At 49.1% G+C, this 18,659-nt stretch overlaps 1 protein-coding gene across 1 annotated transcript in view; it reads left to right on the top strand.

Moving 5' to 3' along the window:
• The first annotated feature begins 6,409 nt into the window (after positions 1-6,409).
• The window catches only part of JPH2 (junctophilin 2), a 49,852-nt gene continuing 37,602 nt past the window's right edge, over positions 6,410-18,659 (top strand). The window contains 1 exon segment of the mRNA XM_037499072.1: positions 6,410-6,788. Within this exon segment, the coding sequence (XP_037354969.1) occupies positions 6,410-6,788 (379 nt within the window).

The following is an 18,659-nucleotide window of genomic DNA, read 5'->3' as shown; positions in this document are numbered from 1 at the left end:
CAAATGGGGTGATATCTGTGCAGCTATTTTAACAATGTTAACAAAGTTTGTTTTATTTAGATAATAAACTCAGTTGTTACTCTGAGTAAACACCCCACAAACATTAAAGTTTATTCTTAACGGTGGGACCTGGGCTTCACCAGAGTCATGTGTACCTGGAGAGTTGGGAAGGACATTTACTAGAAAATCTGGACTTGTGAGAGACCCCTGCTAGTTACTAGCTTAGTATGGATCCAGTAACATGTGAAGGCTGCCGTGAGCAGGAGAACAAAATGCGCTGTCATCGCACCAGAAACAGTGATGGAGGCTGCTGACTACCAGGAACAGAAGGCCCAGGATTCATCTAAGGCTTGGGCTCAGAAGCGCTGTCTCAGGACGCGGCGAGACTCTGCTACACTTCACACTTGTGGATCCCAAAGAGCCTTTGTTTATGTGGGCTTTATTTATCACGTTAGAAACTAAAGCTAGGAAGCTTTGAAACTAGGTATTCATTTTTTAAAAACCTACTGCCTGTTAACATTTCCAGTTGAAAAATTATAATATTAAGGAGAAAAGTGGCATTGCTTTAACATTTTTGCAAATCTAATGTTTGGCTTAATAGAACACAGATTCTGGTGGCAGCTGCTGCATTCAACTTAGGATGTTGCCTGTCATGTGGCCTCTGGAAAACTAATGAGAATGAGCATGAAAGCAATGTTACTATGATGAAAATGTTCTCACCGCGCTATGTTGAAAGATCGGCTTGAGATCATTTGGAGAACCACTAATCTGGGCTATTTGAGAGCTTCTGGGTATAAAGTACCAATGAGCCCACTTTCACCTCTGATGAGAGTAATGGAATAAATTGGGTTTAACATGTTACATGAATTAAGGTAGTTCCCAAGTCTCTTAAGTCCTTTTTAGTTTGCTTTCAAACCAGTGGTCTGGTTATTTAGTCAATTCTGTCTACCAACTAGACAGTCACCAGAGAAGGAAAAATGATGCCTGTTGTTCTTGCAAGGCTGTCAGGAAGGGAGTCAAGGTGGAAAAGACAGAGTTCCAATGGTTGGGTAACCTGCTGGAGTCCAAACTCAGATGAGCGCTTAGCCATGCCAGGTTCCTGGAAATCAGCTGTAAGTAATCACATCTCAGTGGAAAACTTCCTCAGAACACAAAGCTGGAGCTAACAATGGCAGCTCATCCCACTTAGGCCAAGTGTAATAAGGGCATCTCATCTGGACATTGACCTTTTTGCCAGTGCAACTTACTGAACCAATCAATACATCCTGGAAAATGGATTCAGATTATAGATTGCAGGAGGGTGTTTTACTCTGATGTTTTGAAAAGCACCATCCTGACGTGCCTTCAGTAACTAACCATTGAACATTTATTCAACAAATATATATCAGAGGCCTACAACACACCAGCTGTACTCTACTGGGTGCTGGGAATAGAACACCTTTCTGTCCTCAATGGAGTAAGTGCTGTGAAGAGGGTTAGGAGACAGGGCTGGCACAAGGGGAGGTTTGCTATCTTACTGGGGTGGTCAGAGAAGTTTCTGAAGAGATGGTGATGTGAGCAGAGTCCTGAGGAAAGGGAGGGAGTGAGCCATGTGGATTTTGGGGGTGAAGAGCATTCCCTTGTTCAAAAGAAAAAAAAAAAAAGGATATTGGTGTGGTTGAAGTGGGTGAGGTCACAGCACAGGCAGAGCTGCCCAGATTGTGGAGCACCTTGAAGAAGGAGCCATTGGAGAGGAATTGGGATGGATTATAAGTCTCGTCTTTTAAAAAGAGTACTGGCTACAGTGTGCAGACTAATTGGGGAGCGGGGGAAGGGGATGCACAAGGGTGGTTAGGAGGCTACCGCAGTAAACTAGGCCATGGTTTCTGGTGGCTGAGATGCCGGGCAGTGCTGCAGTGATGGATTCTGGAATTATTATTTTTTTTTTTATAATTTTTTTTTTATAGAGGCATGTTTTTTTATTTATTTTATTATTTGTTTTGTTTTGTTTGTTTGTTTGTTTATACAAGCACTGGGTACAGTCAGAAGCGCGGGAGGGTGAGAGAATTCACCAGAGCCAGAGCGGGGAGCAGAGCAGGCAGAAGGACCGAGGTACACTGCTGAGGGGAGCAGCGGGCGGCAGGAGAGGTCTGCGCGCCATGTGGGACCCTCCTCTGGTGGCCGGGGAGCAGCCGGGGATCGAACCGGCACCGCAGAGGCTGCGGGCAGCTTTGCAACCCAGCGCTCAACCGCTGCACCACCGGGGAGGCCCGATTCTGGAATTATTTTTAAAGTTGAGCCTGAAGGGGTTTGTTACAGGATTGGATATGGGGTGTTAGATTTAAGGGTGACTGCAAAGATTTAAATGATCTGGGATTTGACTGAAGGAACAGATCTGAGAAAGGAAATTGGGAGTTTGGTTTTTCTTCTTGTCCCATGCAAGATGCCTCGGTCTCACCTAGAGAAGCTGAGTTAGTGATGGGAGATGTGACTCGAGATTGGGAGAGAGATAATGGGCTTCGAAGCCATCAGTATGGATGTTAGCTGACTCAGTTGTGATGAAAGAAAATCACCTAGGAAGTGATAATCTGTCACACAACAGATTATCCGGGAGTCCTCAACTCCCAATGTCAGGGGCATGTCCTACTCAGCAAAAGACTGAGTAGGAGAAGCCAGTGATGCTGCTCCAGGGGTTCTCTGACAGGAGTTCTAGGATTCAGGTGCAAAAGCAGTTCAAGAAGGGAGCTGTCCGCTCCCAGATACTGCTGAGAAGGAAAGATGAGGAGCACCCACTATGTGCAGCCACTGGGCATACAAGGGGAGGTCAGCCTAAGTGCCATCACTTAGTAGGTGTTCATGCATTTTCAGAGAATGAAGGTAATCCTTGCTTCAAAAAAGTTTGGAGGAGAAGCCAATGTGTGGGACCCACCCACAGCCTGGAAACTTGTCTGGAGAGACCAGCCTTCAGCCGAGTCCTCAATGACAGAGGAAAACTCAAGTGGATTTCAGTGTGCAGTGCTTTCTGTTCTGGATTTTCAGTTCCCTCCCCTCCAGACTCTCCGAGAAGCCGTGATGCTTGAGAAATTTCTAAGAAGAAAATAGAACAAGTACTGCCTCCACTCCCCGCCAACCTCCCCACTAAATAACAAAGACCCCTGGAGCGAGAAGAGACCCGGGGAAAGAATGGGACAGCCACCTTCAAAGCCGTTTGCAAGTCCATTCCAAGTCCAGTGAATGCCCTTCCCTCAGAACTTGGTTCCTAAAGAAAATCCGCTGTGGTGCACAGCGGGCCACAAGAGGTCTCCCTTTCCCTTAAAGGGAAGGCAAAAGCCAGAGCTCATGAAAAATCTCAGGTAAGGTCAGTGCCACGTCTGGCAAAGTCTTTTCTCGCACCTTTAAGGAATCAACGTGTCCTTTTATTGACAAGATAGATCAGCAGTTTCAAGCATGAGGCTAATGTTTAAAACCAGAGGGTAATGTTGAGTAAACACTTGCTGGGAGGAAACGAGCGCTGCAGTGTCGAGATTTAGGGGAGATAGACAGACTTGGGGTGATACGCTCCTCACTCTTTGGTAACTCTTATTAAGCATAATGGATTGAAAAAAATACTTATGTGAGTAAAATATTAATAGTATTAATATTTGTAAACATTTGTTTTAAACATTTGTTTTAAGTATTTGTTAAATGTTTAGTGTGTCCTAAGTTGCAGTATTAACTCATGTCATCCTCAGCCAGTGGTGTAAGGTAGATACTGAGATCTTTAATAGTAATGAGGTCTGGAGACAGCCACTTTCACAGATGGAGAATTTGTGATTTAGAGGAGTTAACAATTGGTCCAAGCCACACAGAACTGGGTAGAATTGCAGTTTGGATACATTTCTCACTCCACAACTCCCTACCCTCCGTAGTAGCCTATGGTAAATAAATGGACTCATTAATTTGGAAATGCTATTAAGAATCAGTTTCTTAATTTGAAGACAGACAGTTCTTACTCAGGGATGAAAGTTGGATTTGTCTGAGACACTTTTAAAAAGAATACAATTGAGCAAATCTTCTGGAACCTTCTGATTCCATGGTGGAAGCAGGAGGGTCGCTAGAATCGGTTGGTGTTTGTTAAGTTCTAAATGCATCTTATGTGCACCCCGCCCCCCACCTTGGTAGGGCCACCACAGGGAGCCATGCAGATGAACAGAGGCTAAATGTGCACAGGCAGAACAGCTCCCTGGAGCCTAGACGTATGAACGAGATTGATTTGCCTGGTGTTAGTGCGAACGGTACTGAACTTGGGCGACTTAAGCTCCTCCAGCTTCCTGTGTGAGATGCTCTTTCCTCTCCCCTGGAGAACAGAGCTGGGAAGAAACTGCTGAGTCTCCAAAGACCTTGGTGAGACCTGGCAAAAGCAGAAGTGGGGGTGGGAGCCGAGGGGGGACCATTGAGGTGTCCTTAGAAATGAACAGCGAAGCAGGCAGGCTGTCAGCCTGGCTGGTGGTGGCGGGAAACCCCGGAGGATACAGTCTTTACCCACTGGTTGTGCCTGTCCGCCTCGCAGACAGCCAGTGACAGTGAGCGACCGTGAGCTGAGAGGCTGCGTAGTGGCTGGTGGAGGCACGTGGCCCCAGAAGGAGCCCTAGAAGGTGGGGGGCTGTGAACGACAAGGAGCAGACTAGTAAGAACCGGGAATCAGTGGGAAGAAGTGAGAGAACATTTTCTATCGGGTTCTGAAGCAAGAACGAAACTTCTGCAGTGACAGTGGCCTGTGACAGCCACCCTGGACATCAGGGTCTCCCTGAGGATCCTCAAGGCAGATAATAGTGGAATGTTCTCAAGTGCTTCCACTTGCTTTTCAGTGTTTCTACCCTACTTCCTATCCTCCCCTTCTCTCTCTCTCTCTCTCTCTCTCTCTCTCTCTCTTTCTCTCACACACACACACACACACACACACACACACACACACAGAGCTTCCTCTTCTTGCTGGCCCCACCCTTCCCAGGATCTCTCTATACTCTGTGCTCTGTACTCCTGTGCCCAGGCTGGCTGGGTAGGGGTTTCCAGTCCTTAGCCCAGGCCACAGCTTCCTGTCAGGGAGATTTCTCTGTCCCTTTACTGGAGTTGGTGGGAATCCCCAGTCCCTTCACTCCCGACGCTGCCCCAAGCGCTGTCTGAAGTGTGGCCTCGTAGGACAGCAGCACGAGGGAGCTCGGAGAGGCCACAATACCTGTGGGTATTGCTGAGAAGACCTCATTCCCCCTCCCGCCCCAGCGCAGCCCCGAGGCTCAGAGACAGAGACAGGGCAGGCTCCCGCCCTGCAGCGGCAAAGGGAGCCGATCTGTCTGTGCCGGTCGTGGTGGTTCTCCGGGGCTGCCCCAGGATGCAGGGACTTAGGGGGTGTGCTTGGGCACTGGGCTCAGGCGTCTCCGCTTCCCAGACCCGCCCCCCTCATCTTCTCACTTCCCTCCTCTGCTTTCAAAAGCCGATGTCAACCCTGCCCGTTCCTTTCTCTTTAGGTCACCAGATTCCTTTATGGGGTTGGCAGTGCCCTGTGGCCCCAGGTCCTGTCAGGGCATGTGCGGTGGGGGCGCTGAGCTTGGCCAGCCTCTGCGCTCCGGGAGATTGTAAGTGTCCCGGCACGGGGTGTTCCCTGTCCCTCCGCTCCCCTGCTGCCCCTGATTACCCTGGCGGCTTCCTTCCCCTGAGACCCAGGGTACCCTGAGGGTGGAAGGCAGGCTTCCCCCGGGCAAGAGGAGCCCCCGAATGGCCCAGCAGCCTGCTCCGTCTCAGCCTCCGGTCCTCCTCCTCCGGCCACTCCCTGGGGCTGGAAACACCCCTCCTGCTTGGAAGGAGGCTGGGCGGCCGGGGGGTTATTTTGGGAGCAGCCTCCGAGATCCAATGGCCTTGTTAGGGCAACACTGACCTTTCCGTCTGGGAGGAGGGCAGGACTGGAGAGGGGGCGGGCAGCAGGGAGAGCGACAGCCCGCACACCCACCGGGGCAGCCGAGGAGGAAGCCCGCCTGGGAGGGGGCTGGCACCCCAGGGAAGTCTCCCCTCTTTGAAACAGACTGGGGATCCTCCACCCCCACCCTTCCCTGGGCTTCTTAAAGGGATCACACCGTCTTTCCCTTGGACTCCGTGGGAGCCAGCCCCGGGACACCGTGGACACTTTGAATCTTCGCCTCCCGCCTGCCTCCTCCCCGCTGGCCGGCGCCCCTGGCCGGCGCGGGCCTCCCAGGCATGGCACTGACCAGCCGCCCCGGTGCTGACCTGGCTCCTGGGCTTTGCCCGCCTCCTGTGGCATCTTGCTTTCCCAGTCCTGGGGCTCCGTGGTGAGTCGGGGGGGCCCAGCCCTGACCCTGCTTGAAGAGCGTCGGGGGCAGCAGCCCCCGCCCTCACCCGCAAGCTGGAGGACCGCGAGGCTGTCGGCGGCTACGATGACATGAGCGGAGGCCGCTTTGACTTTGACGATGGCGGGGCCTACTGCGGGGGCTGGGAGGCGGGCAAGGCCCACGGGCACGGGCTGTGCACCGGCCCCAAGGGCCAGGGCGAGTACTCGGGCTCCTGGAACTTTGGCTTTGAAGTGGCGGGTGTCTACACCTGGCCCAGCGGCAACACCTTCGAGGGCTACTGGAGCCAGGGCAAGCGGCACGGGCTGGGCATAGAGACCAAGGGCCGCTGGCTCTACAAGGGCGAGTGGACGCACGGCTTCAAGGGGCGCTACGGCATCCGGCAGAGCAGCAGCAGCGGCGCCAAGTACGAGGGCACCTGGAACAATGGCCTGCAGGACGGCTATGGCACCGAGACCTACGCGGACGGAGGTGAGCCCTGCCTGGGTCTGCAGAGTGGCGTGGGGGGCGGGATGCTGAGGGCACTGGGAGGGTGGGTGGGATCGGGGGATAAGTTACTGGCTCTGGCCAGGCGCTGCTGCCTGCTCTCAGCATCCATCTGTTTGTCAGTAAATGTGAGAGGATGGGCAGGAACGCTCAGTGCCCTGTACACACTCATTGAACACACATTCCACAAGACCTGGTGCCACTGCTGGTGTGTCAGGTAAACAGCTGGCGCGCAGACTCTACCTTGTGCTCTAGAATGGGGTCTAATTTCAGCCTTGCCGTGGCATTTATTTTCAAGCCCAGATCATGGAGGGTTCTGTTCATTCATCCAGTGTCTATCTGCCCACCCACCCATGCCCTTACCCACCTAGGCACCCACCCGCCCAATTGTTCAGTGTATATTTCTGCTACCTCCTACTTGCCAGGCATTGTAGAAGGGGTTAGACATAAAGGGAAATAAGGGGTAGCCCAGGACTTCAAAGATAGGGGTGCAGACAATTATACCCAAGTTTACACTGAGCGGTGGTAGACGAGCAGTTAGAGGTAAGGAGGGCTGGAATGATCGAGAACAGGGGACTCTGGGCTGGTCTGGATGGGAAATTGTGTTTGTGAGCGTGGGGGTGGGAGAGGGAAGAATGTGTGAAAGGGATCCGTAGCTTGAGAGTCCTCAGCGGGTTATGGAAATGGAGAGAAGTTTTCTGTGGCAAAACCGCCCTGGGAAGTGGCCGAGCAGATGACAGCACTAGTCCACGGGGTGTATCATTTTTCTAGGTCTCAGTCTCCTCGTCCCGAAAAGGCTGGCTCAGCTGAGGTCCAGAGAGCGCTTTAGAAAATCAGTATTTTCTCAAATGCAGGTAGTGGACAGGCAGCACCCACCAGCTAGAAATGCAAATCCAGGGCCTCACCTGGACCTTCCGAGTCCTCAGCTCTGAGAGTGGGCACGGAAATCAGTGCCGACATGCTTGTTGGGCATTTTTTAATACATGTTAAAGTTTAGATGTTTTGCTTTAAATCCAGGGTTTGCAAACTATCGAGAGAGCCTGCCGCCTATTCCTGTATGATCTGTGAGCTGAGAGTGGTTTTACGTTTTGAAATGTTCGAAAAAAATATAAAGAATACTATTTGCGACCTGACAATGGTGTGAAAGTCTCTACATAACATCCCTGACATTGCCTTGGCTTACGAAGCCCAACATATTTACTATCTGACTCTTTCCAGAAAGTTTGTCGGCTTTTGCTTTAAATGGCCATTCAAGCTCCTTCCAGCTCAGGAGAATCCCATGAAATCTCCATAAAGTGGAGGAGCTGACACAGTTAACTCAAAACTGAGGCTCATTGAAAACATAGATTTGACATCCGGAGGCATTTGTAGTATATTATAGTCGCCGCTGTTCTCTCCTCCTTATGAAGGGGGCAGGACATGGGGAGTCAGGAGTGGGCTGGGGGGTGCAGGAAGGGGCATGTACCAGCCGAGCGTGAAGGCTGGCTCAGCTGAGGTCCAGAGAGCGACTCCTGTCTGGATTGCCGGCTGGTGGGCATTTGGGGGAGGCTGGCTCTCAAATGCGTCTGGATGGTAATGGGGTCATGTCCCTGCGGTTCTGTGGGCTCATGGCAACCACACTGGCGGGAACTGGGCAGTGCTGAGGACAAATTCTGGCTGCACACTTTCTAATTCGCTGACCTTGAGCCATTTGCTGAACCTCTACAGTTCAGTGCAATTCAATCACCAGAGGTTTATGCCGGACACTGTGCTTAGCACTGCGATGAGCAGAGAGCCAGCCTCAGTTTCTCCAACTATAACATGTAGCTGATCCTGGAATGCTTCCGAGGCGTCAGCTCCCGGTATACCAGGTCCGTGGTACATCTGTGCCAAGAGTTCCTTTCCTCCGTTCCCCACCCAGCTAAGGGGGGGGGTGTATGAGTGGGGGGGATTGGATGGGATTCACAGGCACACACCTTTCTGGGAAACTGGACTGATCCCCCAGTATATCTAAAGGGGGGAACCATTCATTCACACAGCCAATATGACAGAGCGCCTATTACATGTCAGCACATCCCACAGAGAGTTCCAGGGCCGGAGCAGTCAGCAAGCAAAGTCCTCAGGGAGCTCTCTGTCCAGTGAGGAAGATAGAAATAAACCAAAAAACAAGCATATACGCTATCTCCAGAAGTTTCTAGTGTTACCAAAAAAAGAGCAGAGCAGGAAGAGAGGGATGTTTTGGATAGAGTGATCTGAAAAGCAGGATGGGGAGGACTAGCAAGGGGATAAAGAGGAATTGTGACTGCAAAGACTGAGCGGCAGAGCTGGGCTTGTAGGTTTGAGGAACAGCAAGAAAGCCAGGGAGACTGGAACAGAGTGAGCGAGGGGAACAGGCAGGGTTGACAGGGAATTATGGGCATGGGCCAGATCACACAGGATTTGTAGGACTGTGGGGTTTTCCCCAGGTGTGCCCAGGAACTTTGCAGGCCAGGTAAACAGAAGACCTGCACCTCTGGTTTGTCAGAGCCCAGATTCTGCTCCCAAATGAGAAGGCCCCACATCCAGGGGCCCTAGAAACTTCACAGATCCTCTCTTCCAAGCCACTCAAGAGGTGCCACTCTCCAAAATTAGATGTGGCCACTGCTTCGGAAAATGTCTTTAATCAACCTGTCATCAGTTCCCTGAGGGTTCGTTAAGGACCTACCCTTTGCCCCCTCCTGGGTAGCACTGAGGGGAACGTGGGCAAATAAGAATGTGTGCTTAGGAAGAGTTGGGAGTTCGGCAGCCCTGAGTTTTTCCCCTGGCCCTTCTGTACTTTTTAATGTCTTGGAGTCTTAGTTTCTCGTCCTTAAAATGGATTTACATGAACCTCTACTAAGATATTTCATGGGATAAATGGGTAGGCAATAAATGGCTGTTGCTATTATCATTAACTATCATTAGTTCACTGGCTGAAGATTTATTGTGTGGTTATTATGAAGCCAATACCACATAGACTGTGCATTGTGGGGAGTGTGACATGAGCAGGCCCCTGCCTGTGACAGAACTTGCATTAGTGTGCTGCTGGGTGCTAGGCAGATGGGTACAGGGCCTTAAGGGAGCAGGAAGCCTGCAGCTAACCCCACTCTCGCATTCAGGCATTCGGGGAAGCTTCCTGGAATAAGTGGCAAACAGACCCTGGAGCAGGGAGTGAGCCAGGTGACAGCATGGAGGTGAGCGCTGCGGGTGGAGAGAACAGAGTGCGCAGAAGCCAGAGGTCTGAGGCCTGCAGCTTCTGCCCAGGTTGGAGAACTCTTGGGCAAATGCCCCTTTTCCTACCCTCCCTCCCCGCTTTGGCTGCAAGGTAATTGCTGTGGAAAAAGGCCTCCCAAACTGGAGGTCTGGCAAAATCAATCTGGTAGCTTCTGATCTGCACCTTTTAAATGAAAGCATGGCATGGAATGGAGTCGAGAAGTATCAGTGTGTTTCACAGAGAATCGGATAAAGCTCTGTGTATACTTGTAAGTGGATACACGTGCCTGAATACACGTGGGGGTGGTGTAGAAGGCAGTTCTTACTGTCGGTCATGGTCAAAGTTTGAGGATCCCTGCTCTAAAATGACTGGACCTGGCCTGCTCATGGAAGCCCCGTCACGCCTGCCTCCCCAGACCTCTCCCTCCTCCACACCTGTCATTGGGGCTGAAAGTCAAACTCTCCGGTTCTCTTGTGGGAGTGGAAGTGGTGAAGGCAAAGGCGCTCCATCCTCCCAAACCCTAGTAAGTCTCTAGGCAGCCCCCTCTCCCTGCCACCCCCAGAGTCCTCATTCCTCCCCTAGCCATATATAGAAAAACTAAAAATAGCTGCTGACTTAAAGCTCTGAAGCCAGCACGCATCCACTCGAGCCCTCAAGTAGTCACTCTCTGGGTGGATGCTGGGTGGTCCCGACCCCAGAGACCCACAGATGCCAGCACTATGTGGGCATCAGTGACCTTTGCTCCTGGAGGTCGGTGACCTGGGGCCTGCGCCATGGCTCAGAAACCCAGGAACACCCTGAAACTTCAGGCAACATGTGTGCATGAGTGCTCGGATTATCTGTGTTTTCTTTTTTTTTTTTTAAGTTTTATTTATTTATGCATACAAGAACTGGGGTACACGCCAGAGGTGTGGGGGGTGAGAGGATTCACCAGAGACAGAGTGCAGAGCAGAACAGGCAGACTGACTGACATACACTGCTGAGCAGGGAGTGAGACAGGAGCAGAGGGGAGACAGGAAAGGTCTGCTGCGCCATGTGGGTAGCTCCCTGGCCGGGGATCGAACTCATGCTGCAGTGGCTGCGGACAGCTTCATAGGTTGCATCTTAACCCCTTGCGCCACCAGGGAGGCCTATCTGTGTTTTCTAGAAAGAGAAAGCAATCTGCTGCTTGAATAAATTCGAGAACCATTTGTGTACTGGTGTAATCCCTTCAAACTGTGCTGGGGAAAAAACCAGTCTTTTTTTCATGAAGCTAATATTAATAGTTAACATCACTGGAGCACTTACTATGTGCCACGAATTGTTCTTAGCATTCAATTTATGTTGCGTAATTTAAACCTTCGTGACAACCTCATGGGGAAGTGTTGTTTTGACCCTACTTTACAGATGATGAAACTGAGACAGGTACTTTAAGTCTTACTCATGGTCCTCTAGTGAGTAAAAGGCAGAGAAAGAATTTGCTTATAATAATTTAATTTTTCATAGAATAAATAAGTATTTTAGCAAATAACAAACAACCCTCAAAATAGTCAGCACTGGCTATGTAATTTGTGGGATACTGTGCAAAATGAATGTGGGGCCCCATCTTCAAAATCATTAAGAATTTAAGATGGAGGTAGCAGGATGTTAAACCAAATGCCAGGCCCTTTTAAACACTAGACCTGTGGGACTGCACACGTTGGGTGTCCATGAAGTTGAACTTGACAGCAGCCATAATTGTTTTTCTCAATTACTGAATTTGGCCCAGGCTCTGCTATGGCCCCTGCATGTATCACTCGGCTTTTTAATATCTCTCATCTACTATATTAGTGGCTTTCACCTTTTTATGATTATAGCCCACTGCAAGATATGTACTTCCCTGGTGGCGCTGGTGGTTGAACATAGCACTATGAAGCTGTCAGCAGCCTCTGCAGCGCGCGTTCAATCCCGGCAGGCTTGGGAGGTACCCACATGGCACGGCAGACCTCCCCTGTCTTGCCTGCTGCTCCCCTCAGCAGTGTATTTCAGTCAGTCTGCCTGTTCCGTTCCCCCCTCTGTCTCTGGTGAATCCTCTCACCCTCCCGCACATCTGGCCTGTACCCTGGTTCTTGTGTGCATGAATAAATAAATCTAAAAAAAAAAAAGATATGTATTTCCCATTGTAACTCTGTACACACACTAACACACACATGTAAAACTGAAGTGGCCATCATCAAACAGTAGTTCCCTTCCTAGATGTAGTACCTGCCAGTTTCTCTTTAATTCTGTCTTGTCCATAGAATCTTTCATTCTATCCGGCTGGTACCTCGCCGAGAGAATTAAAGAAGGCCCTGATGGATGGAAAGCACTTAGAGCAGAGTTTGGGCCATGGTTGGTGCTTTTATAATCATAATGACATGCTGAAAAGGTGATGGTTGTATGTTTAACTATGATAACTAGGTCAACATCCAAGCTTCTTGCTGTGGATCCAGTTTTCTTCTTCCTGCTCAAGGAGGATGATTTAACCTCATTTTAGTTCTATTGACTCTGAATGTGGGAGTTAAATGAATTTGCCAGGCTAGCAGCCTGAGCTCTACCTGCTGTCACATTATCTGTGCAAACACATTATCACATTCTGTAAATAGGTGTTTTCTTAAAACAATTTAACTTCCATGGTTATGTGTTTGCTCCCCAAATGAGTGCCTGTTCTATTGATCTGTATGGCTGTCTTTGTGCCTGTATCATGTTGCCTTGGTGACTGGGCCTTAAGAGTAAGTTGTTTTTTGTTTTTTTTTTAATCAGAGAAAATCCTCCAACTTTGCTCTTCTTACTACAGCCGGTTTGGATTGTTCTAGGTCTTTTCTATATATATTATACAATCAGCTTATCTATTTTTATAAAAAAATCTACTGGAAATTTGATTGAAAAGGCATCAGATCTACCCATCAATTTGGAAAGAATGAATCTCTTAATGGCAGTGAAATTTATGGCGTATATTCTTATTTAGATCTTTAGTTTCACTTGGCAATGTTTTGGAATTTTCAGAATCTTGCACATCTTTTGTTGAATAATATTAGTAAGTATTTTATTTTTTACGATATTGTAAATGATGTTTTAAATTTCATTCTTCCAATTCTTCATTGCTAGGTTATAGAAGTACGTTTTTCTTGTATATTGACTTTGGATCTTTTTATCCTGCTAAAATAATTTCTTAGTTCTAGTGGGATTTGTTTGGTTTTGTTTTTCAGTTTTAAAAGAAATCCTTTAAATTTAAAATTTCTTAATTGGTATTAAATTAAGTGTACAAAAATGTAGAGGCCCTAGGAGAATCTGAGCAAGGTAGTCAGAATCTGAGTAAGAGGTCCTAGGAGAATCTATAACTCAAGCAAGACCGGAGGTACTTAGAAACTTGGGGCTTACAGTGGAGTCAGATCCCCGCTATGCCACTTAATGCTATGAATATGGGCATCCTTGAACCTCTCTCAACTTCCACTTCCTTTAACCATTGGGAATGGCAAAAGTCTCCTTCGAAATATGGTTGAAACAGTGAAATGAGATAATTCATTAAAAGCACTTAGCATAATGCCTGGCATATAGAAAATGCAAAAACATGCTTTCCTTTCCATATTTCCTTCACATTCAAAGGGGGAACAAATTCCAGATGGCCTGAACCACAGCTGTCCTTGTTTGGGGGACAATATTTAACATAAAAATTAGCTTCGGGCTTTGAAGAAATTAATAAGTCAAGACTTTAATTCACTTAGTTCTGCCTTGAATCCTGCCAGTATAGACGGAACCCTGGCTGGGCAGGCTTCCACTTCAAATATAGAATCAGCATAATTTAACCTCATCTTAAAGATCTCACGTCTTTAACGTTCACAGCCAGGGCTCAGCATGACAGCTGACTGAGCCACAGTCAGGGCAGCCTCTTGGCGTTTTCAGGGACCTCAGGGGAGCAGAGCAGACCCTCAGAAAGACAGGGAAGTGCTTATGACTGGTCTTTCCTCTTTGCCACCTTTCTCTCTGTGTTGTATGTGTCCAATCGGCCAACTTTTGGCAGACATGCTCCTGTTTAAGCCAGACCCTGGGGATTCATCGAGCTTGCTTATTTCCAGGGCCAGCTAATTCCCTGTCCCCAGCAGCTGTTCCCTGGACCAGCCCTTGCTGCCACACCCTTACAAGGAATGTCGAGTCTCATTTTCCGATGGCCCACATTGCGGGCAGGGCGTGGGGTCAGGGGGATAGGGTTGCAGGGAGGCCCCCCTCCTGCTCTGTTCTCTCCTGTCCCTTCTTAAGCTGGAGCCACAGAGTAGGGGGTGGTTAGGACTGGTTGCCCATGAAGCATCCCGGGCCTCTGCTGGCTCCTGCATAAGTGAGAATGGACTGATCCAGACCCGCCAGACAAAACCCATAGAGCCATCTGGGGCAATGGGAACTCCAAAACCCCCTCTTCCCCCGCAGACGAGTAGCGCATCATGAGCCGTGGCATCCCGGCAGGTGCGGCTGACCACCGTGGGGCAGTGTGGATGGGGCCGTGCCCAGGTCTGAGAGCTAAACACGGGCTGTAGAAATGCTCTGTTCTGCTTGTACCTGCCTTATCATTGTATTTGTTAATGAATTTGGAATCCTCAAGGATAACATCTAAACAAGTGATCACGTTCACATCAGTAATGGAGGACAACCTGGCAGCCGGCCCGGATGGAACTAAGGAGAAAGACACCTGTGTGGTCTTCCTGCCAGGAAGGTGTGGCTGGGGCACGACTGGATTCCTTGGCCTGCTGTATTGAGAAGACACTGGGGAAGAGGGTGCAGAGGGCGGAGCAAGGAGCCCAGCTAGTGAGTTTATGCAGCAGTACAGGAGATGCACATCAGGGACTTGGACCAGTGTCTTGCAGAGGCCCAGGGATAAGGATCTGGGTTTAGTTTGTTCTTAGACTGAGCCGCGGGAGGAGGCATTACCATGGACTGAGCAGGAGGAGTGTTTGAAGAGGGAAGGTCAGGCCTTGTTGCTGAGCATCCTGGGAGAGAGATGCCTGTTAGTCGCCCATGTGCGGGAGGATGCAAGCCGGCTGTGCCCAGACAGGGTGCTCTGAGCCACCAGCAGGAGCCTCCTTTTGAAGCCAGACCCGCTCCTCTGATCCCTTTTACCTCAAGGCCCTTGGGGTACCCAGCTGACCTAGGGCCTGGCAAAGGAGCTTGTACCCAGGCTACAGGCCCTGGAGCTGTCAGCGCCCAAGCCATGTTGCCTAGTTAATCCCCTGCTTCTATGTGAGCTGTGGGGCGTCACTTGGGCAGCAGCCTCTGGAAGTGGGGGTGTGGAGTCCTGTAGGCTACAGGGCAGACACCAGCTGCAACCCTGGGAGCCTGTCACAAATGCTGCCGGCTCCTCCATTCTGGGTGGCCTAGGGGGTCCTGAGAGCTTTGATGGGTGGATGGGGTGGGAGCCGTGGGGAGGGACCTGAGTCCCACCTTGCAGATGAGCCAGAGAACTAGGCTGTGGGATGGTTTGGGGGAAAACAGGGCACAATCTAAAGGCTCACCCCACAGACATGAACTTGTGAGAATACGCCAAGAAGCACTGAAATCACTACAAAGACAGACCAACCCACCTGTGCTCAAGGCCACCTGTGCTCACCTGGGGCGTTTCAAGTTTCACATAGTCAACAAAGACTATTTGACAAATATTTATTGAGTGCTGACTATGTGGTAGGCAATGTTCTCAGTGATGGGGGAAGTCGTAGAGTGGGGAACAGCAAACCTTAGAGTCTTTTATATGTAAAGACTGGTAAATGAGTAAAAAATATTCTGGAAGGATCACAATAGTTAATAGCAATTAACCCTGGGAATATGAACAGGGTTTTACATTTTGAATAATCGTTTTTTTTTAATCTTATGCAATGAGCATATATGATTTTGTAATTTTTTTAAAAAGGGCCCTCAACACATAAACAACATTTATGTAAAACTTGATAAAAAGTCTTCTGGGTGCAAAAGGCATTTGGGAACTCTAGGTAGAGTCCTTTATTATCTAGGCTGAGGTCCCAAAGGATCTCTCTTTGTTCTTCCTCACCCTGGGGTATTTACTCTTCAAGGCAAAAAAGAATTAAAAGAGCAAGTGAGGCAGGAGATGTGTTTTCAGTCCCAGTTGATGCTGCCTAGCTGTGTGACCTTGGGCAGGTCCCTCTACCTCTCGGTAGAGAGGTAAACCTTCACCTCTGAATAATAAGGGGGATAAACCACACTTACTCCAAAGGGTAAATTGATTTTCTCTCACATGCAACGCTAACTAAATGACTCTAACTGCCTGGAGACATGGTGAGAGGAAATTGAGAGGTCATATTACCATCCAGCATCACAATTGATTAGTAATGTCTGTTGTGGACCCAGAATGGGGCAGAGGTGGCCTGTGTGGCAGATTACTTGTTGCTTGAATGAGATGGTCTCCAAGGTCCATTCCAGCTGTGACCGTCTCAGGACTGAGATACCCAGACTTACCCCCAAGTTGAGCTTGTCTGAACGTGTTACATACTTGCAGATATTGGGAACATGTCAGTTCCTCTTAACAGTGGGGTACTGGCACCAGCTCTTACCAGAAAGATCCTGATGCGACGAGAAACCACTGTCACATTTCCAGGAACTCTGTAAGCTGGCTGTCCAACTGTCAGTGGCATGACTAACCACAGTGGCAATATTGATATGACAGAAACTGGCTAATGCCACAAATCAGACTGCTCATTTGTTTTTCTTTTTTTATTTTTTAAGATTTATTTATTTATTTATACAAGCAGTGGGTACAGTCAGAAGCGCAGGAGGATGAGAGAATTCACCAGAGCCAGAACGGAGAGCAGAGCAGGCAGACTGACAAGGTACACTGCTGAGGGGAGCAGCGGACGCGGCAGGAGAGGTCTGTCGCGCCATGTAGGACCCTCGCCAGCGGTTGGGGATTGAACCAGCACTGCAGAGGCTGCGGGCAGCTTCACAGCCCAGCGCTCAACCACTGTGCCACCAGGGGAGGCTGTCATTTGTTTTTCCAGAGAGTCCTTTACTAGCAAACAGTGAACATTGTGCCAGTACAAAATGCCTTTCTTCTTACCCAGATTCAGGGTGACCAATCCTAATCCCTGTTTGCCTGGGAACTGTCCTGGTTTTAATACTGAGAGCCTCGCATGTCAGAAAAATCTCTCAGTTTCAGGTAAACTGGGGTGACCGGTCTCCCTGCAATCCTTTCCCACAAAGTGAAGGGAGTCAACATTTGCTGAGAGTAAGATCTCTGCCAGATAACCCACGTACTATTCACAGCAACCCTGCAAGCAAACTTGCTGTGTTCCTCAGCAGGCTCAGACTCAAAGAACTCGTCCAAAGTCATGGGCATGGTCATCTCTTTGACAGTGTCCCCTGAAATCCAGCCACTGCCCTGAGGGCTGGAGATGCTGTGTGAGAAAGGCAGTCTTGGTTCCTGCCCCCGGGACATGCATTCTAAACAGCAGAGACCAGCATCATACAGTTATTAATTATAACATGGTACTGGTAACTGGGAGGGACAGGTAACTTGGAGGGAAGGTGGAAGAGACCAGAGAACCTGGTCCAGTCTGGTAGTCAGGGAAGGCTTCCTTGAGGAAATGATGTTAGAGCTGCCTGGACCAGAGCCTGACCCCTGGATTCTCTGGTGCTCGCTTCCCTACCTGCCATGCTCCATCTTAACCCCTGTCTAAAATCTGAAATCTGATACCTCTGTGATCCCACCCAAAGATCTTGTGCTAATATCTAATAACACATGAGAGGACTTGGTGAAGGAGTAGGGATGGGTATTAGACAAACAGACAAGATAAAGACAACTAGCTGCCCTGGAGGGCAGAAGTGGCAATGTCTCTGGCAATGAGGCTTTGGAGGAAGGGAGGAGTCCTGGGAAGTTTCCCAAAAGAGGTAGCTTTGCAGCTGGGTTTGGGAGGATTGGAGACCAGGCTGGGAAGGTGAGTAGGGACCAGGTCATGAAGACCTGTCCTGTTAGGTGAGGACATCCCAGTACAGGGGGCCTGTGAGTCCTGATTCCTTTCTCCCCATCTCTGTTCAGTCCCCAGGGACACTGATGTCCCAACCTCAGACATCTTCCTGGACACAGGCGGTGTCACTGGCCAGAGGGCGTGGCATCCCAGGGCCCATTCTGTATCTGGAGGCAGAATCCCCGGGGCCTGAATGTCTCCTCTTCTCTGGCTCACAGTGGACGCTGGACCTGCTCACTTTTTCTTGGGTTTCTGAAATTGTCCTACTTTCTTCAGAAGTGAGCTCTGGGTGAGGACTTCTGAGCCTTTGACTCATAAGGGACATTCTCTGATTCTTAGAAACATAGAGTGAAAACCACTGTAGGATACTTGGCACCACCCACTGCTATGCTTTGTGAGTATGAGCAAGTCATTTAAATTCTTCCTTTCAATTTTCCAACAGTAAAGGCAGAATGAAGGTACCTGTTTTTGTTAGCATATTTTTTTTTTTTGTCATCAGGTGATAGAAAACCCTAACTACAAATAACGTAAATCAGCATTTTATATAGAAATATAACTAAACATTTTCTAGTAGTCACGTTAACAAAGTTAAAATAAACTTTAATAATATATTGTATTGAACCCACTACCCAAACTATTATCATTTCTACATAAAGTCAATATTCAATTATTAGTGAGATATTTTAC

This window comes from Talpa occidentalis, unplaced genomic scaffold, assembly GCF_014898055.3.
Source record: "Talpa occidentalis isolate TD23 unplaced genomic scaffold, MPIMG_talOcc4v2.1 talOcc4.10, whole genome shotgun sequence".
NCBI lineage: Eukaryota > Metazoa > Chordata > Mammalia > Eulipotyphla > Talpidae > Talpa > Talpa occidentalis.
This window is presented reverse-complemented; position numbering and strand designations above follow the sequence as displayed.